This window comes from Ursus arctos, unplaced genomic scaffold (genome assembly GCF_023065955.2).
Source record: "Ursus arctos isolate Adak ecotype North America unplaced genomic scaffold, UrsArc2.0 scaffold_7, whole genome shotgun sequence".
Taxonomy (NCBI): Eukaryota; Metazoa; Chordata; class Mammalia; order Carnivora; family Ursidae; genus Ursus; species Ursus arctos.
In genome coordinates, this window is record NW_026623089.1 from 52,274,957 (window position 1) to 52,292,923 (window position 17,967).

Below are 17,967 nucleotides of genomic sequence, written 5' to 3' on the forward strand. Positions count from 1 at the left end.
TGTATGATGGGATCCTCACTAGACAGAGGTAACCTATTGGATAGCTGTATACTTGGATGCTGGTGTGGTGGTGCTTGTTGGTTTAGTTTTCATGATACTCCTCCTGAGGTTATGCTTGCAATGCTGCTGCTTATTTTATGCTTGCATGACATTATTACTTTGATTGCTCTTTGTTGGTTTGGGTTTTTAAAACCTCCTGTTTCTATTTTTGGTACCCAGAATAATTTCTTAACTATCTTTAGTTGGTCCAGAACTTATGGAAATTAGTTCCAAGTCTAACTCTTTGGTGGATCCTTTTCAGTTTTTGAAAATATCTTCAATGTCAAACACTAAGTTTATCATTTGGCTAGAAATTCAGAAAACAGGGTAGCTTTGCTTAAACATGCAGGAGAAGACCACTTGCCAGACAGGCCATTACTAAGGCTAAGCATTAACTCTTTGTGAGTTTTACAGATTAAAGAAAATTAATATACACTTAGAATAAAATCTAAGTTTTAGAGGAGTTTCATCAAATAGCTGAAACTTAGGAGCCTCCAGCAAAATGTCAATAAATACAACTAAATTAAATCATGCCTCAATCTTAGCATGCATGTCTGATTTGCTATTATCTCTCAGAGGTGCTGTTTGCTCTGCAAACTGTCCTACATTCCAAACCTAAGATTCTTGGGGATCAAAAGGTAAAAATTAAAATTAGTATTTCAGAAATTAGTTTTCTGAGCATTTGTGTGGTCCTTGAAAATAGTTGCTTACCTCTTCATTTCTGATCACTAGTAGTATAGTTTTTCTTGGGCAATTAGCTGACTTCGTTTGGGCAAATTGTACCGATCTCATTTTTTTTGTTTTTGGTTTTGGTTTTTCTACTTTATGTGTCTCTATAGAAAAAGGTGGATTGTTTTTATTTTTATTTTTTTGAAGTTTTTATTTTAATTCCAGTATAGTTAACATACTGTGTTATATTAGTTTCAGGTATAAAAGATAGTCATTCAACAATTCAGGTGGATTTTTTGTTTTGTTTTTTAATAATATTTTTTATTATATTAGTCACCATACAGTACATCCCTAGTTTTTGATGTAAAGTTCCATGATTCATTAGTTGCGTATAACACCCAGTGCACCATGCAATATGTGACCTCCTTACTACCCATCACCAGCCTATCCCATTCAGGTGGATTGTTTTTAAACCCGAGAAACAAAACCAGTCCTGAAGTGGGCCAGTATATGTCAAATAGCAGGAGTTCATAAAACTGAAATTATTTTCTAGTGTTCATATTAAGCCAGTGTTGAGTGTTCATATTAAGCCAGTGTTGAAACAAACAAACAAAATCATCTTTTGTCTTATAATTTTAATCATCTTGAAAACTGTAAAGGATCCATTAATTTGGAATGGCCATCAGAGAATTGCTTATGATAAATAACATAAAACTGTCACATAAATGGTAATTCATCTCTAACTTTCTATGTTCTCATTCTGCTATGTCTTCTTTTTATCTTTTGGTGGGACCCATTTATAATAGAAAATAGCCCAGGAACGAGAAAAATTTGCTGATGAAGGCAGTATATTTTATACCCTTGGAGAATGTGGACTCATATCCTTTTCGGACTACATTTTCCTCACAACTGTTCTTTCTAGTAAGTATAAACTTTTCTTTTTATTCGTTTATAGGGAGCATACAGGACTATTTAAAAAGTTGATTAGAGGGGGAAACAGGACATGTTTGTAAAGTTAATGAATTATAAGTTTCATATAATTTCATTTGTTTGAATTCTGTGTAACTTGTGTATAGAAGCACCTGAGAAAGAGGAAGAAAAATAAAGTATCAAGGTAAAGTTAAGAAAAAAACGACTGTGAGGGGCGCTTGGGTGGCAGAGCGGTTGAGCATCTGCCTTCGGCTCAGGGCGTGATCCCAGCAATCTGGGATCAAGTCCCACATCAGGCTCTTCCGCTATGAGCCTGCTTCTTCCTCTCCCACTCCTCCCGCTTGTGTTCCCTCTCTTGCTCTCTGTCTCTATCTTTGTCAAATAAATAAATAAAATCTTAAAAAAAAAAAAAAAGAAAGAAAAAAACGACTGTGAAGTTAAATCTGCCTAAGTGTTTGAAGCCCTGTATTCTGTGAAAATAGATTATACGTTGCCTGGTCCTATAGCCTTTATTAATGTTTCTACTTCCCCATTAAAAAATTTATTGATTTATCATCTTTTCACTAAAGAAGAAAATTGGCTCAGTTTTTCTAATTGTGTTGCATATTCACGTTTGAGTCTTAGAGCATTACTCCTTAAAACACAAAATTCTAGCTTGACTCATTTAAAGCACTGATGAATTGATGAGTTTTTTAAGCTAAACAATTTGGTTGATAAGTATGCTACTCGACATGTTTTTTTTTTTCTAACCATTCAGAAAAAACAAACCAAAAGATTGTATGTTTCTAGCTTTCTGTTTATAGGTTATTAAAATCTACCTAACTTAGGGCCTTAGTTAAGTGTCTGCCTGCTGTTTGGGTTAGGTTCTGGGATGGAGCCCTGCAATCGGCTCCTTGCTCTGCGGGGAGCCTGCTTCTCTCTCTCCCTCTGCCGGCTGCTTCCCTTGCTTGTACACATGCTCTCTCTCTCTCCAATAAATAAATAAAATCATTTCAAAAATCTACCAAAATTGAACCAAAGAGATCTGATTTGTAAGTTTGAAAGAGGTGATCTGAAATTTTTTTCATGTGTGACATATCAAACAAAAATAACTATTCTTCCTTCCCTTCTCTAGGCTAGTCATCTAGAAAGATAAAACTTTAAGGTAGTTTTTAATAAATGACATACAGGATACACAGTTCCTGCTGTAGCTCTGACCACTCTTACCCTTCTTCCCTCCATTGACAGAAAAATGAAGAAATATAGGCTAATATGCTTTACCACAACTGTCTTTGGGATACCAAAGTGTCTGAATAAATTTATATGGTGGACCAGTGCTCTAACAATGTAGATATATATCGATTTGTTATGACGATCCAAAATAGTGAACTAAATAAAAGAACATTTATGTTCTTGAGTATTGTTAAAGTTAAGTTGTTATTTTGGTTTTCCAAAATAGGTAGGGCATGGTTTTCCAAAATAGACTTCAGTTCAAATCCTGGCCCCACCACTTCTTGGCTTTGTGATTAGGGGCAAGTTAGTGAACTTATTCATCTGATTTGTTTATAAAATGAAGGTGGCAATAATACCAAACCCAAATTATTTATTTGGGTTATGAGATCATGAATATAAAGTACTTAGTTCAGTGCCTAGTATTTAGTAGGTGTACAGTCTGCCTGGGTTTTTATTCTTGATATCCTGTCACAGAATGCCATTTCATATCTGATTTTAAAGATCCATAAATCTTGTGTTAAAAAAAAAACACCAGCAGAATTGGTAGGAGGTTTTAAGCCTTTTTTGTGACTTTGAATAGAATTTGCATTCAATAGGCATGATGTGGCAGAAAGAGTACTGCATTAAATGAAGAGACCAACTTAGAGAACTGTACTGATATATATACCATATATAATGGCAGTAGTCCCTGTAAATGTTTGTTGAGCTGAAATGAGATTTTAATTGTATCCACTACTCAGTCCTGTTACCTTCATATCTTTCAAAGTATCAGAAGTACCATAGAGCAGAACCTTCAGATTACCGGGGACACTGTAACCGCTTTAATGCAACCATTTTAGAGTAGGTAAAAAGCACACTGACCCTTAAATTCTGGAAACCACTCTAAGTAGCTTTACTGGTCTAGACACCTTTACCTCTTGATGGTCAGCTCCTAGCTTAAACATGGTAGGTGATTTACAGAAAGTGCTTAGTATTACAATGTCACATACAGGTGACCCTTGAATAACTCTGAGGTCAAGAGTGCTGACACTCCCTCTTCACCCCCACAGTTGAAAATCTGTATATAACTATTGATTCCCCCGAAACTAACTACTAATAGCCTACTGTTGACTGGAAACCTTACCGATAACATAAATTCAATTAGCACGTATTTTGTATATGTATTATATACCGTATTCTTACAATAAAGTAAGCTAGAAAAGAAAATGTTATTAATATAATCATAAGGAAGAGAAAATACATTTATAGTACTGTACCATATAAAAAAAATTTCACATATAAGTGGACCCCCCCAGTTCAAGTCTGTGTTGTTCAAGGGTCACCTGTACTTTCTATATGGTCAGGAATGAAAAAAATATAATAGGATATGAGTTTGAGATTTTCTCTTTGTATCAGTGGTTTTAAGCATTTTGCTTAAAATATGCCTCTCGTGTTTCTTAACCTTAGCACTATTGACGTTGGAGGCAGGTTAATATTTTGCTGTGGGGGCTGTCCTGTGCGTTTTAAGAGGTTTAGCAACATTACAGGTTTCTACCCACTAGATTCCAGTAGCACACCCATTCCCCTCTCTCAGCTGTGACAATCAAAAATGTTTTCAGGATTGCAAAATACCCCCTGGGGATTAAGAATGGGAAGGAATCATCCCTGGTTGAGAGCCATTACCCTAGTTTGGGGGCAGAGTTTTTTGTTTCATTTGTGTTATTATGAGCCTTGATGTAGTGTTCATGTTTCCCATCTTGGAGTTCTTTAACTTTCTGGATCTGTGGGTTTATAGTTTTCATCCAATTTGGAAAAAATTCTGGCATTATTTCTTGAGATACTTTTTTTTCTCTTTCTTCTCCTTTGGGGACTTCAGTTACACATATATTTTCCTCACATCAACCTTACAATGTTTGTACTATTACTATCTTCATTTTACAGGTGAGGAAATTGAGGCATACAGAGGGTTACATACAAAACGTTTGCTCCAAGTCCCAGAGTAAGTAGATGATTTAGGGTTTGAACCCAGGCCGACTGCAGCATCTAGGCTCCTGTTGATTGGCTTTACATCTGTGGTCACATGTTTAGCAATGATAAGCCATTAACTTACATAGGGCCTCTTCTCTCTCTCAGGCTGGCTGTGGGAAGGTTGATCATAAACTCTCCTGTAGATAACTGGCAGTTCAAGCATTCTTGTAATCTGACTGTTGCACATTGTATTGTCCACTTATCCAGCAAACCATGGGGGAAATGTGTCACAGGAATTACACTGAGATCATTTCTTTCCCATGTCCTAGCTTGCTGCTAGGATGATAGGAAATGAGGCTCTCAGTGGATCATCTTCCTTGTGGTTAACAAGATTTCATTACAATGTAGATATATTAAGTGGTTCCCAAATCGTCCTGCAGGAGAGAAAGCAATTCTTTAAACACTAGAAGATTTGCCAAGGAGTGGTTTGGGACGAGGAGATGTGCATTAACAGATTCATTAATCTAGTACTCTGGTGGACAACAGGCACTGTCCTGATGATTTCCAACAGAAAACCAGCAGAGCAATGTAAAACAGCATTACCCAGGGGCGCCTGGGTGGCTCAGTCATTAAGCGTCTGCCTTCATCTCAGGGCGTGATCCCAGAGTTCTGGGATCGAGCCCAACATCAGACTCCTCCGCTGGAAGCCTGCTTCTCCCTCTCCCACTCCCCCTGCTTGTGTTCCCTCTCTCACTGGCTGTCTCTATCTCTGTCAAATGAATAAATAAAATCTTAAAAAAAAACAAAACAAAACAGCATTACCCAGACAATGCAAGACTGTCATTAAGTAGCTTGGGTTTTTTTTCCAAAATTGATGGACTCAGTAGTGTTCAAGAAATTGCCATCATTTTAAAGAATATGAACTCTCTGCCCAAATGGATTGACATTTGGGACCTCCACATACTTTAAAAGCTCTACCATGTTGTCTGTAATAAAATTTGACAGCTATATATAGCAAATCATTCATTTCCTTTCTCAATTTATAATTACTCCTCCTAAAAATAAAAGCATGAAAGCTGCTCTTCTGAGGTGCTTGACTGGCTTAGCCAGTGAGGCATGTAGCTGTTCATCTTGGGGTCATGATTTCGAGCCCCACACTGGACATAGAACTTAATTTAAAAGAAAAAAAAAAAGTAGGCAATGATGTAAAATAAAACTGGTTACTCTTATTTAAAAAAAAAGAAAGAAAGCGGCTTTTCTTTAAAAAGCATGTTATATAAATATTTAAAAGGCATGTTGTTGTAATTTCACCCATTAAATAGAGTCAGTTCTTCTTATTTAAACTTTTTAGAAGTTTGATTTTTAGCTAAACAGGAGTATCTTGGATATACACCAAGAATAACAACCAATTTGACAGCAATATCTTGTGCTTATAATCAGCAGTGACATGAATTTCACAGTCTTCTCTGTATGTGCTTTGGATAATGGGGGCCCGTTTTGGCCAATCTGAAATTTTTTAAACACCTTTAAAAGTTTTAAACACTGTCACACACACACACACACGCACTTAAACATACATACCTCCTAAACCCCTTTCCTGCTTTATTTTTTCTCCTTGGTACTTACCAGTATTTATCATTCTATATAATTGGTTTCTTTTTCTTATGATTACCTAGAATACAAGTTGCATGACAATGATCACAGGTTTATAATGATATTCGCTACAAATTTGTAATGGTATTCAGTATAGATATATCTATTCTATATAAAGCATTGAGGTAGAGTAACAAAAGAATATAAGATTTTTTTCAATTTTCTCCAAAAGGAAGTTTAGCGAATGTAAGACTCGGCTTTGCTGTTTATACCCTAAATTGAAAACATTTCTTGTACCTGTTGTCTTTAGTCTGCAGCCAGTACCAATGGAATGAGGAAAACATGTTTTTAAATTAATCAATTTCCACACAAGCGTGGCTTCTTATAATTTAGAATTCAGGTATTTGTATCCCTCCTTTATTCCTAATTCATACATTCTGTTGCTTTATGACATATCTCTGTGATCAGGTTTGATGAGTTAACTTGAAGAATTTTCTACATGAGCCTTAGCATCTGCATTAAGTAGAATATTAAGCATTTAATAAATAGCTACTTATTAATAAAATAAATCCAGATTTATTCTAAGCAAGATAAAGAAATTGTTAATAATTACTATTATTAAATAATTTCCAAAAAGCCTCTGATCCTTAAAGTAGGTTAATAAGAATTAAATGGGAATGTTGAAGCATGATTATTAATGGCTTAATTCTCTGTACTTACCAACTGCAACATTAGCTGATGGTCTTAAATCTTACAATAGAAGTCAGAGATTTTTCTCATAACTAGGTACAGAGAAAGGTCATCCAGATTTATCTAGAATGCTACACAGCATTTATTGATTTGTATCTTTCTTGCTAATGCTGAGATTCATTAGGTAATGATGGTATGACTTAGGATCTGGATCTTAGCCACTGACAATTATGAAATATTTATTTTTGTGCTCTTTGTCTCCATATGTGTTCTAACTGAAGTTGTTAGCCCTGTGGCCTAATAACATGAAAACAATTCTAGATAACTTAAGGAAGGAATAATAAAACAATCATAAAAGTTGACTATTAAGGATCTTCCTTCCTACCTACTATTAATCTTTGAAAAGCCGTCAGAAAAATCAAAAGCAAAAAATGCTACGACATGTTCAGTACCTAGGAACAGACCTAATCAAAGTCAGGCATAATTCAGTGTATTCTGATTTTGATTCCCTCTTTCAATTTTGAGGAATCAGTGGAGAAATTGAATTAAGTGATTTTCACTATAGCAGGATTTGACATACTGACAGTTAAACCACATTCTCATTGTGATGCTTATTTCTCACAAACCTTTTAGAAATTGCAACAGCATTCAAGTGAAAGTTTATATTTTATTTCTCTTGCACATGACTTGGAAATAGTGGTGCTGGTCAATACCATTCCATCTAATAAAAATGTTACAGAAGTTATAGATGAAAATGTTTTTCAGCCTGAGTGATCTGTTGAAAAATTCAGGCAAGGCAGCATACTGAGATATAGCAACAGGTTTAAGGCAGTTACAAATCTTTTTATTAGGACATTGGAGTTGGGGAAGTTACAGAAAAAATTTGGTTTAGCTAGTAATCTGCGTAAGTTTTTTATGCCTAGGATTATCTACCATTGCTAAATTGACATTATGAGGAGTAAGACAAAGCAGATAAAAGGCTGATCTTATTCTATGTTATTTCTCTGTAAGGGATGCTTCGAATTTTAGAAATACCATTTGCATGTTCTAAAGCCAAAAGTATTTCATTGTGCTTATTACCAGTAACTTCTTTCTCTGGCATTACCTGTTCTTAAGGTTAATTTGTTGATTTTATAATCAGCTTTATCAAAACAATAAAATAATGCTTTTAAATGTATCAAATATTTATGATGCTAAATTCATTTTGAGCCAGTTGTATCTGAGAACACAATGCCATTTCAGTAACCCCGCTGTTAGAGAAAGTTGAAGCATTTTCTTTTTTTTTTTTAAGATTTTATTTATTTATTTTGACAGAGAGAGAAAGAGAGCACACTCTGGCACAAGCAGGGGGAGGGGCAGAGGCAGAGGGAAAAGCAGGCTCCCTGCTGAGCAAAGAGGGCAATGCGGGACTCGACCTCAGGACCCTGGGATCATGACCTGAGCCAAAGGCAGATGCTTAACTGACTGAGCCACCCAGGAGTCCCAAAAGTTGAAGCATTTTCATCTTTGTATCAACAATCACATAAGAATTTTAGCTCAGATGAGCAAGAAATAAATGGTGTTTGTGTTTAACTCTCTTAGATCTGCTTATGACTATATGAGAAGATTAAAATGTTTTTCTTTAACTGCAAAAGGAAGTTAATATTTTGGGAACAATTGCTTGAGATTTCTTCTGAGGGGTCACAAGGATAAGAGGAGAACAGAGACTGAAGAAGCAAGTGTGGCTTATAACAAAAATAAGATTGAAACGTATTTTGACTGTATCTTGAGGATTTCATAATTTTACACTTTAAGGGAACTTATTTGCCTTTTCATACTTGTGTTTTATTTGAATTGATCCATTTTCATTTTTTGAAAATTCTAATAAAATTCTAATATTGATTTAAAATGTACAGAAATCTGTTTAAGGGCACGTGATGTCTGTAGCTCTCTTCTTTCCGGAAAAATAGTCAAGCTAGGGCTGTGTTCTAAAGTAGAGGGTATAAATCAGGTAGTCTGGAGTGTTTTATGTATGCTCACCGGGCTGATGCTGCCACCACAGTTATGTCTGCATACACTTTGTCCTCTCTTGAATGGCCACAGCTGCTTTTCCAGGGAGTCAGTTCTCTATGATACCTGAGATTCAGGTAGCAACTCCAGAAGAGAGAAGAGAGGAGGTCTCTCCTGGTTCTACTTCTCTGCTCCTTAGGCCCTTAGGGAGGAAAGCCTAATAGGGAAAGCATTTGGTAAACCCAAAGGCTTCCCTCTTTCTTAGGCTGCATTTGTCAATGGGATAAAATTCATGGCGCAAGAAAAATAAAACACAAAAAATAGGCTGAATTCTCTGCTTTCAAGAAGATGCCCTCACCTATAAAATTATTTCTTTTTCTCCCTTCCTTCTTCAGATCAAAACTACCTTTCTCTTAGCATACCTCTATTAGGATTTTGTGTTTTTTAAAAACAAACATTAGAATTAAAAAAAAATTACATTGAATTGTGAATTGTTACAGCTCCAGAGATATTTGCAGGAAAATGCTTATTATTCAAAAGAATATCTAATTAATGAAAGTTTAGACAATGGAAATGGTATCACTAAATAATATCTTGAAGTAGGAGCTATGGCTGATGGTTTTGTGTCCCCAAAGTACCTAACCCTGTATCCTAATACTGTTCATTCTAAAAATATTTGAATGAAAGGATATTTGGGATGTGGCTTCTCTGAGTCCCTTTAAGTGGAAAGCAGACCCAGCCACCCATCCAGCTCCATACCCTTGATTACAGTTTGAGATTGACCTCAGTGTACCTTTTTACTACAGTCTTTCTTTTTTCCCTAGAACAGATCATAGAAACTTTTCCAGATTTCAGCCTCTTATAATTCTTCCATCCTGTCTTCCTCAAGCTCCATCCTGTCCTGTTTTTGTTCTGTTGATAGTTGGGATGGCTCTATAAGAATTCAGTCCTTAATAATTGATGATGTTTAAAGATCTTTATTTATGGTCCATGAGCCCCACTTTTTTGCATTGTTTGTCTCTTAGAAGTTGGACTGTAATCAAAGGTATCTGTCCACCTGTATAGCTGACCTTTCCCTAAAACCACAACTTAATGGTGTTTGGTTATGCTTAGGCTTCATTCTGTGTTACAGTTTTACAAAATGCTTATTTGTTGTGCTCGGGAATTTGAGGGTACACAAGGGAAATCAAGGCAAGAATATTGGTTGTCATGGAATAGTTTGCTTAATCACTACCCCCCCCTTTTTTTAAGATTTTGTTTATTTAACAGAGAGTGCAAGCAGGGGGAAGGGCAGAGGGAGAGAGAGAAGCAGGCTCCCCGCTGAGCAGGCAGGTGGATGTGGGGCTCCATCCCAGGACCCTGGGATTATGACCTGAGTTGAAGGCAGATGCTTAGCCAACTGAGCCACCCAGGCATCCCAATCACTACCCCTTCTGAAGAAGATACTCAACACAGTATCTGGCACATAATAGGTGGCACATATTTGTTGGCTAAATAAGTATCTAAGAATTTTTCTGAATATTTTGTATACATACTAAAATTTTATATTGCTGCAAGTACTGTTAGCAATCCTCCCTAGTATTTAAAACTGTTTGAAAATAATAACTGTTCTCTATGAATATAAACATGATGAAATCTAGAAAATGAATTAGAATAGCTAAAATTTTCTATTTGGACACTAAACTGAAAAAACAAATAACTTTTGGGTGAATGCCAAACCAAGTCACGTGTAAAGAGGCTCCTTCAAATTAACGTGAATTAAATATCAAATATCCAATTTCTTTATTAAAGCGGCTAATTCTAAGCATCTATGTATTAAGTTGTATCTTGGCATAAGCTGTCACTTTGGCTATTATTGAGCATATAGAGTGGACTAAAGCCACATAGAATGAAATGAAAGTCAAGCAGGTAATTTTTTAAAAGTTTTTATTTTTAAGTAATGTCTACACCCAGCGTGGGGCTTGAACTTACAACCCCGAGATTAAGAGTCGCATGCTTGGGGCGCCTGGGCGGCGCAGTTGTTGGGCGTCTGCCTCCAGCTCAGGGCGTGATCCTGGCATTCTGGGATCGAGCCCCGCATCAGGCTCCTCTGCTAGGAGCCTGCTTCTTCCTCTCTCACTCCCCCTGCTTGTGTTCCCTCTCTTGCTGGCTGTCTCTATCTCAAATAAATAAATAAAATCTTTAAAAAAAAAAAAAAAAAGAGTCTCATGCTTTACCAACTGAGCCAGCCAGGCACCCTCGTAGATGATTATTTTTAAAGATATTTCAAGACAGGAGTGGGGATCTATCACATAGCATATATAATTTGGGCATAAAAATAGTAATATGCATTTGAAGAAAATATATTCCTAAAGTAAAGCATGACCTTAATCAAGGGTAAAGCACTGGCATGCCTTTCAGAATCTTGCTACCAGGAACTCTTGGGGAATCCAAGCTTTTTGACATCTCTGGCATTGAATACTCTCTTGTAACACAACTGTCAAGTAACAGTGTAAGGAAGAGCAATTTAAATGAAAGACTGTTTCTGGCAGCTCTCAGAAGGTCATCCAGTAACAGGCTGAGATATCACTCGAAGACAGGTTATGTACTATGAACTAGAAACATAGCTATTTCTTCTCTTCACATGTGAAATTATAAATCTTCTTTTTTGAGAATCAGGCCTGAAATGTATTTTCTAGAAAAATGTAAATGGTGGAAAAGCAATAATTAGAAGGAATAAGTCTGTACAGCTGAAGTCTTGCTAAAGGAATTCAGATAATTTTCACAATCTTACGAATTTTTTAAATGCGGGGTCTTGACATGTAGTGTTCCGTATTCTTAAAAAAAAAAAAATCTTGCCAGTTGACATTAAATAACTAAATCACACTGAGATGCAATAAAGAACAAAGTGTTCTCTTTATAGCCATTGTAGAGTCTGTATATAATGATGGTAAACTCATGTAGTTTCCTTCATTGTTTTAGGATTTCCAAATAAAAACCAGACAAAGTAAATGTGAATTTAAGTCTGTTTAAGAATATACATTACATTTCTAAGGGGCGCCTGCGTAGCACAGTCGTTAGGCGGCTGCCTTCAGCTCAGGGCGTGATCCTGGTGTTCCAGGATCAAGTCCCACATCGGGCTTCTCCGCTGGGAGCCTGCTTCTTCCTCTCCCACTCCCCCTGCTTGTGTTCCCTCTCTCGCTGGCTGTCTCTCTCTGTCAATATAAATAAATAAAATCTTAAAAAAAAAAAAAATAGAAAGGGGCACCTGGGTAGCGCAGTCGTTAAAGCGTCTGCCTTCGGCTCAGGGCGTGATCCCGGCGTTCTTGGATCGAGCCCCACATCAGGCTCCTCTGCTATGAGCCTGCTTCTTCCTCTCCCACTCCCCCTGCTTGTGTTCCCTCTCTCGCTGGCTGTCTCTCTCTCTGTATCAAATAAATAAATAAAATCTTTAAAAAATATATATATATACATTACATTTCTAAATGTTTTTTCATTATGGTCAGAATTTATTGGGCACCTGGGTGGCTCAGTCAGTTAAGTGTTCAAACTCTTGATCTCAGCTCAGGTCTTTTTTTTTTTTTTTTTTAATTTTTTTTTTATTATAGTATGTTAGTCACCATACAGTACATCCCTGTCAGCTCAGGTCTTGATCTCAGTATCATGAGTTCAAGCCCCATGTTTGGGCTCCATGCTGGGTATGGAGCGTACTTTAAAAAAAAATTTTTTTTTTATAAGAGTAAAAACATGGGTCTTCTAATCAGATCCTTCGAGTAAGTGCTGCCAGGAATAGCAACTTAACTCCTGCCCCCTACCCCCTGTAGTCATGGTGTCCTGGCTATACTGTGACTGACTGTAGACCAGTAAATCACAGACACTATGAGTTTGTCTAGGAGCTATACAAGGTATAGGCATCATGGCTGTACCTTGCATCTTGGGCAGCTTTATCCTCCATCTGCCCTACAATTAGACTAGCTTAGACTTGAGCTTAGTCCTCAAAACTACTTGAGGTGAATGAATTTTTCCTGAACTGAGATCACTCTCAAAGGTGAAGCCCTTTAGACCTCTGAGAAACTGGGGTAAAGATTAGGGTTGATAACTCTTTTGAAGGGGCAATTAGTTGTTCCTCCTCTCATTTGACTACCAAATTCATAGTGTACCCAAAACCATTTGTGCATCAGAATTAACTACTGGAATGACACTTAAATTTAATTGACTATATAGTATTGGTGAATGCATAAATTATTGGCATACCTTTTTAGAATCTTAACAGTGTTTATCAAACACTTTCAAAAGTGCTAACCCTTTAGCTTAGCAATTTCATTTGTGCAAGTTTAGGCTAATAAAATGATCATATGTATAATGATGTTGATGGTCAAAAAATATATTGGAAAGAACTCAAATATCAGATGGCTGAACAGATTACAATACATCTGTACAGTGATTTTCAATACAGCACTTAATATTATGTATGTATTGCAGAGATTTATTAGCATAGAAAAATCTTTACAAGGTATTGATAAATCAAAATATACATGTTGCATGATTCTGTTTTGGGAAAGGAGAGAGAGTGTGTGTGTGTGTGTGTGTGTGTGTGTGTGTGTGTGTGTTTGAATATGGATTTTAAAAATAGTCTGAATGTTTGTATTTCTGATCTGTGGCAAATCCTGTCAGCTCTACCTTGAAATAATCCAGAATCCCACTATTTTTCACAGTCCTCTCATGTTTCTTGGATTATGTTAGTACCTTTCTAATTGGTCATTCTTTTTTCACACTTGCTTCTCTACAATCCATTCTCAATACAGGAGCCAGAATGATTTTGTTAATTCAACTTGTTTGAGCACCCAGAGATAAAAATAGTCAAAGGAGAGCATTGTTTTATCTTAACACCATTTTTCTCACATATAGGGTCATCTGTCTTCTTGTTTTCTGGAGAATTCATCAGGAAATCTTTCCCTGGCCTTTTGTAGGAGTAACCCTGTGCATAAATCTGTTTTGTGCATGGTTCTCTAGGCTTTCCAGTAGTGGGACATGATTAATTAGACACATAGGGCTTCCTTCTTTCCTGGGTTCTTTCCACAGATGGAAGGAAGCCCTTATATCTGTATCAAAACAAATTGAGGGGAAAAGACTGGTCTTCAGAGTCAAAGTAGACTAAATTCTCTGCCTTCTAGGAAATTCTTCATCCAAAAAGTTACTTTTCCCCTTTGTTGTACAAAAGGAACACACACACACACACACACACACACACACACACACCACTGGTACTATGTAGTCTGAATGTAATCTAAAATAGTGAAGCAGAGGCCCCTGGGTGGCTCAGTAGGTTAAGTGTCTGCCTTCTGCTTCAGCTCAGGTCATGATCTCTGGGTCCTGGTATCGAGCCCCACGTTGGGCTCCCTGCTTGGTGGGGAGCCTGCTTCTGCCTCTGCCCCGCATCCTCCCCCACTCATGCTCTCTCTCGCTCGCTCTCTTTCTCTCTCTCAAATAAAATCTTTAAAATAAAATAATGAAGCGGTTCATGGGGAGGAAAGCAGCAAAATTACCCAGTCCCTGTCTTTATACCATTTAGCAGAAAAAATGTGCCTAGTTGGATCAGACACAGCTGGAGTTCATCATGGAAAGGACTCTAGGAAAAAGACATTGCCCCCATAACTCTCTGTAATTACGGGGATGGGAGGCAGAGAACATCCAAGAGGCTATGTAGCAACGAGTGTATCCTGGTTGACAAAGTGGTCTTATTAGAAAGAGGGAGCTTCTACTCCATGGGTGGTTATCAGCCTCTTCTTTCATTGAGCTAATTCAAATCTACCAAGCCAGCTTTGTGCTAAGCTACCAGAGGGAAATCTGTATTTGTATCTGATCCTCACCCTTCATTCCAAAAGACAAAATTGCCTTTCTCACAATACAACAAATTTAGTTTTAAAAAATTAAATCTAAGGGGGCACCTGGGTGGCGCAGTCGTTAAGCATCTGCCTTCAGCTTAGGGCGTGATCCCAGAGTTCTGGGATCGAGCCCCACATCAGGCTCCTCCACTAGGAGCCTGCTTCTTCCTCTCCCACTCCCCCTGCTTGTGTTCCCTCTCTCGCTGGTTGTCTCTCTGTGTCAAATAAATAAATAAAATCTTAAAAAAAAAATCTAGGGCACCTGACTGGCTCGGTCAGAGGAGGCATGTGACTCTTGATCTCAGAGTCCTGGGTTCAAGCCCCACGTTGGGAATAGAGATTACTAGGAAAGATAATTAATTTTAAAAAAAGTAAATTCTCAGATTAAATGAATTCACACTAAGTCATAGATGACCTATAAATTCCCATAATCTAGAAATATTATCAAGAAGATGTTTGTAGGTCCCTAAGATTTCCTAAATGATGGGGTTCATACAGTGAGTGTAGTAGTAGCGTGATAAGATCTTCGAAGATAGGAATATGACCTGATGTTGCAGTCCCAGAAACCTCTCTAAAGAAGAACGGAGATGCAGAAATGGGTCCACCAGAGCGAGGGTCCCACTTAGTGATGTCGCAAAGACAAGGAAACAGGAGAACCCAGCCTCCACCCCTCCCGATAAAGATCAACAATTAGATGGCTATCCACAAACAAAAGCAGCTCTAGGAGTGCTCTGGAGTCTACTTAAGAATCTTCAGCAGGGGGGCCTGGATGGCACAGCTGGTTAAGCGTCCATCTCTTGGTTTCAACTCAGGCAGTGATCTCAGGATCGTGAGATCGAGCCCCACCTTGGGCTCCCTGCTGAGGGTGGAGTCTGCTTGAGATTTTCTCTTTCTGTGTCTCTCTCCCTCTGCCCCTCCCACTCATGCTCTCTCTCTCACTCTTAAATAAATCTTTTTTTTTTGAAAGATTTTATTCATTTATTTGAGAGAGAGAGTGTGAGAGAGAGGGCATGAGTAAGGGAGAAGGGAGAGGGAGAAGCCGACTCCCCACTGAGCAGGGAGCCTGGCGTGGGGCTGAATCATGACCTGAGCCAAAGGCAGATGCTTAACTAACTGAGCCACCCAGATGCCCCTAAAATAAATAATTCTTTGAAAAGAAAAGAAACTTCAGCAACACAGAGAAACAAATAATTTGTGAATAACCACACAAAAAGGAAGGAAAAACAGCTCCATTTGCCTATGCCATCCCATCCCCCAAGTCAGCATTGCTCAGCACCAAGAAGGAACTGTGCATCTAGAAAGAATTCCCCTCACTGAAAACAGAAGAGTGAAGTGGCCAGCCAGTTTCCCCAGCCTTTCAGGGCACTGCACAAAGGACTTGCTTCAGTTTCACCCCACCCGGAGACCAACAACACTGAGACATACAGAGTTAGTTGGGAACAAGGAAGAAAGGCAGGGAGACCACTATCAGCCATAGTGTGGGAATGACGGGGATTCCCAGTGATCTGCTTTGTGGAAGACCCCAGCAGCTTTTGCCACTGAAGGTACCAGTGGCCAGCACAGCTACCACATCCTTCCTGCAGATTACACTGGTTTTCTCCCCAAAAATACTCGTATTCACTGATGCCAGCCACCCTCCCTACCCCATTCTCCACTGGAGCCTGGGACCTGCACCAACAGCCAGCCCAAACCTCTGAGGCTGCACAAATGGAAGACTCCAGCCTAGACCCCTACAGCTGATCCCCACCACTGTGCATGCACTCAGGGCTAGACCCTCCAGCTGTGCTCTCGCACACTGCTGATCTCATGCCCTTCACTGGCCTCCATTGTGGTGTTTGCACCTGTGGCAAGATCCTATCACAATGGAAGTACATGCCAGTAGCCAAGGTCCCCACAGCTGTTTGTGGGCCCAGATCTGGCCCTGTCTCCTGTTACTGGCCTGTACCACTGGGCTCACCTGCAACTAATCCCTCCACGTGTGTACCTGTATGCCCATGGGCTGACTCAGGACATTCAGTTCCACTGCTCTTCACCTGTGACAAGATCCAGCAGCCACATAGTGCAGGCTAAGAGCCAGGGCCACCACAGCTGCCAATGTGCCCACAGTCGACCCTGGCCTTTGTACCTTGTCCCAGCCCCACCACTATGTGTGTGTTTGCAGCTGGCCCTTACAGCTGAGCATGTGCACTGTACTGGCTCCAGCTACTACGACTGTCTGCCCTGGTTCCTACATGCTAGACCTGGAGGTTCTGCCCAAGGATGCCAGCTGCCAGTGTAGCCTCTGCAGATCCCTTGTAGTTCTTGCAAAGGACTGCACACTCATCAGTACTATAGGCCCCAGCATCCTGAGTTGATGAGTCACCACCACATCTGGACCCAGAGCCACCACCCACCCCTGCACTTGGCACCCTTCGCCACCAGACCCGGGGGTTACAGCACATGTCAGTGTGCCCCACCCCAGTAAAGGCCTTCCTTCACATAAGTTTGTCCATGAAGTGGAAAAGATAACCACTTCTTCAAATGCACAGACACTTACACAAAGCAACAGGGATTGTGAGGAAGCGTGGAATCATGACTTCAAAGAAAAATTCCAGTCACAGACCACAAAGAAATGAAGATACAGGAATTATCTGATAAAGAATTCAAAATAATTGATGTTCTAAATATACTCAGAGAGCCATAAGAGAACACAGATAAATAACAATATCAGAAAAACAAGAGAAGAACAAAATGAGTTCAGATATAAAACATAAAGAACCAAACAAATTTTGGAGCTTACGACTATAATGACTGAATTGAAGAATTTGATAGAGAGCTCCAGCAGACTGGACCAAGCAGAAGAATCAGTGAGCTTGAAGACCTCATTTGAAAGTATCCAGCGGAGGAAGAAAAAGAAAAAAGAATGAAAAGAAATGAAGAAAACCTACTGGACTTAGAGGACATTATTAAGAGAAATAGTTTACACATCATTGGAGTCCCAAAGAGAAGAGAGGGAGAAAGGGGTAGAAAGCTTAAAGAAATAATGACTGCGACC

General features: G+C 38.6%; 1 protein-coding gene across 2 annotated transcripts in view; it reads left to right on the forward strand.

The window, feature by feature from the left end:
- The window catches only part of MICU1 (mitochondrial calcium uptake 1), a 234,931-nt gene that overhangs the window by 123,865 nt on the left and 93,099 nt on the right, over nucleotides 1-17,967 (forward strand). For both annotated transcript variants that reach the window (XM_026504432.4, XM_048218843.2), the window contains exon 6: nucleotides 1,515-1,629. In XM_026504432.4, the coding sequence (XP_026360217.1) occupies nucleotides 1,515-1,629 (115 nt within the window). The remainder of the gene's footprint in view (nucleotides 1-1,514; nucleotides 1,630-17,967) is intronic.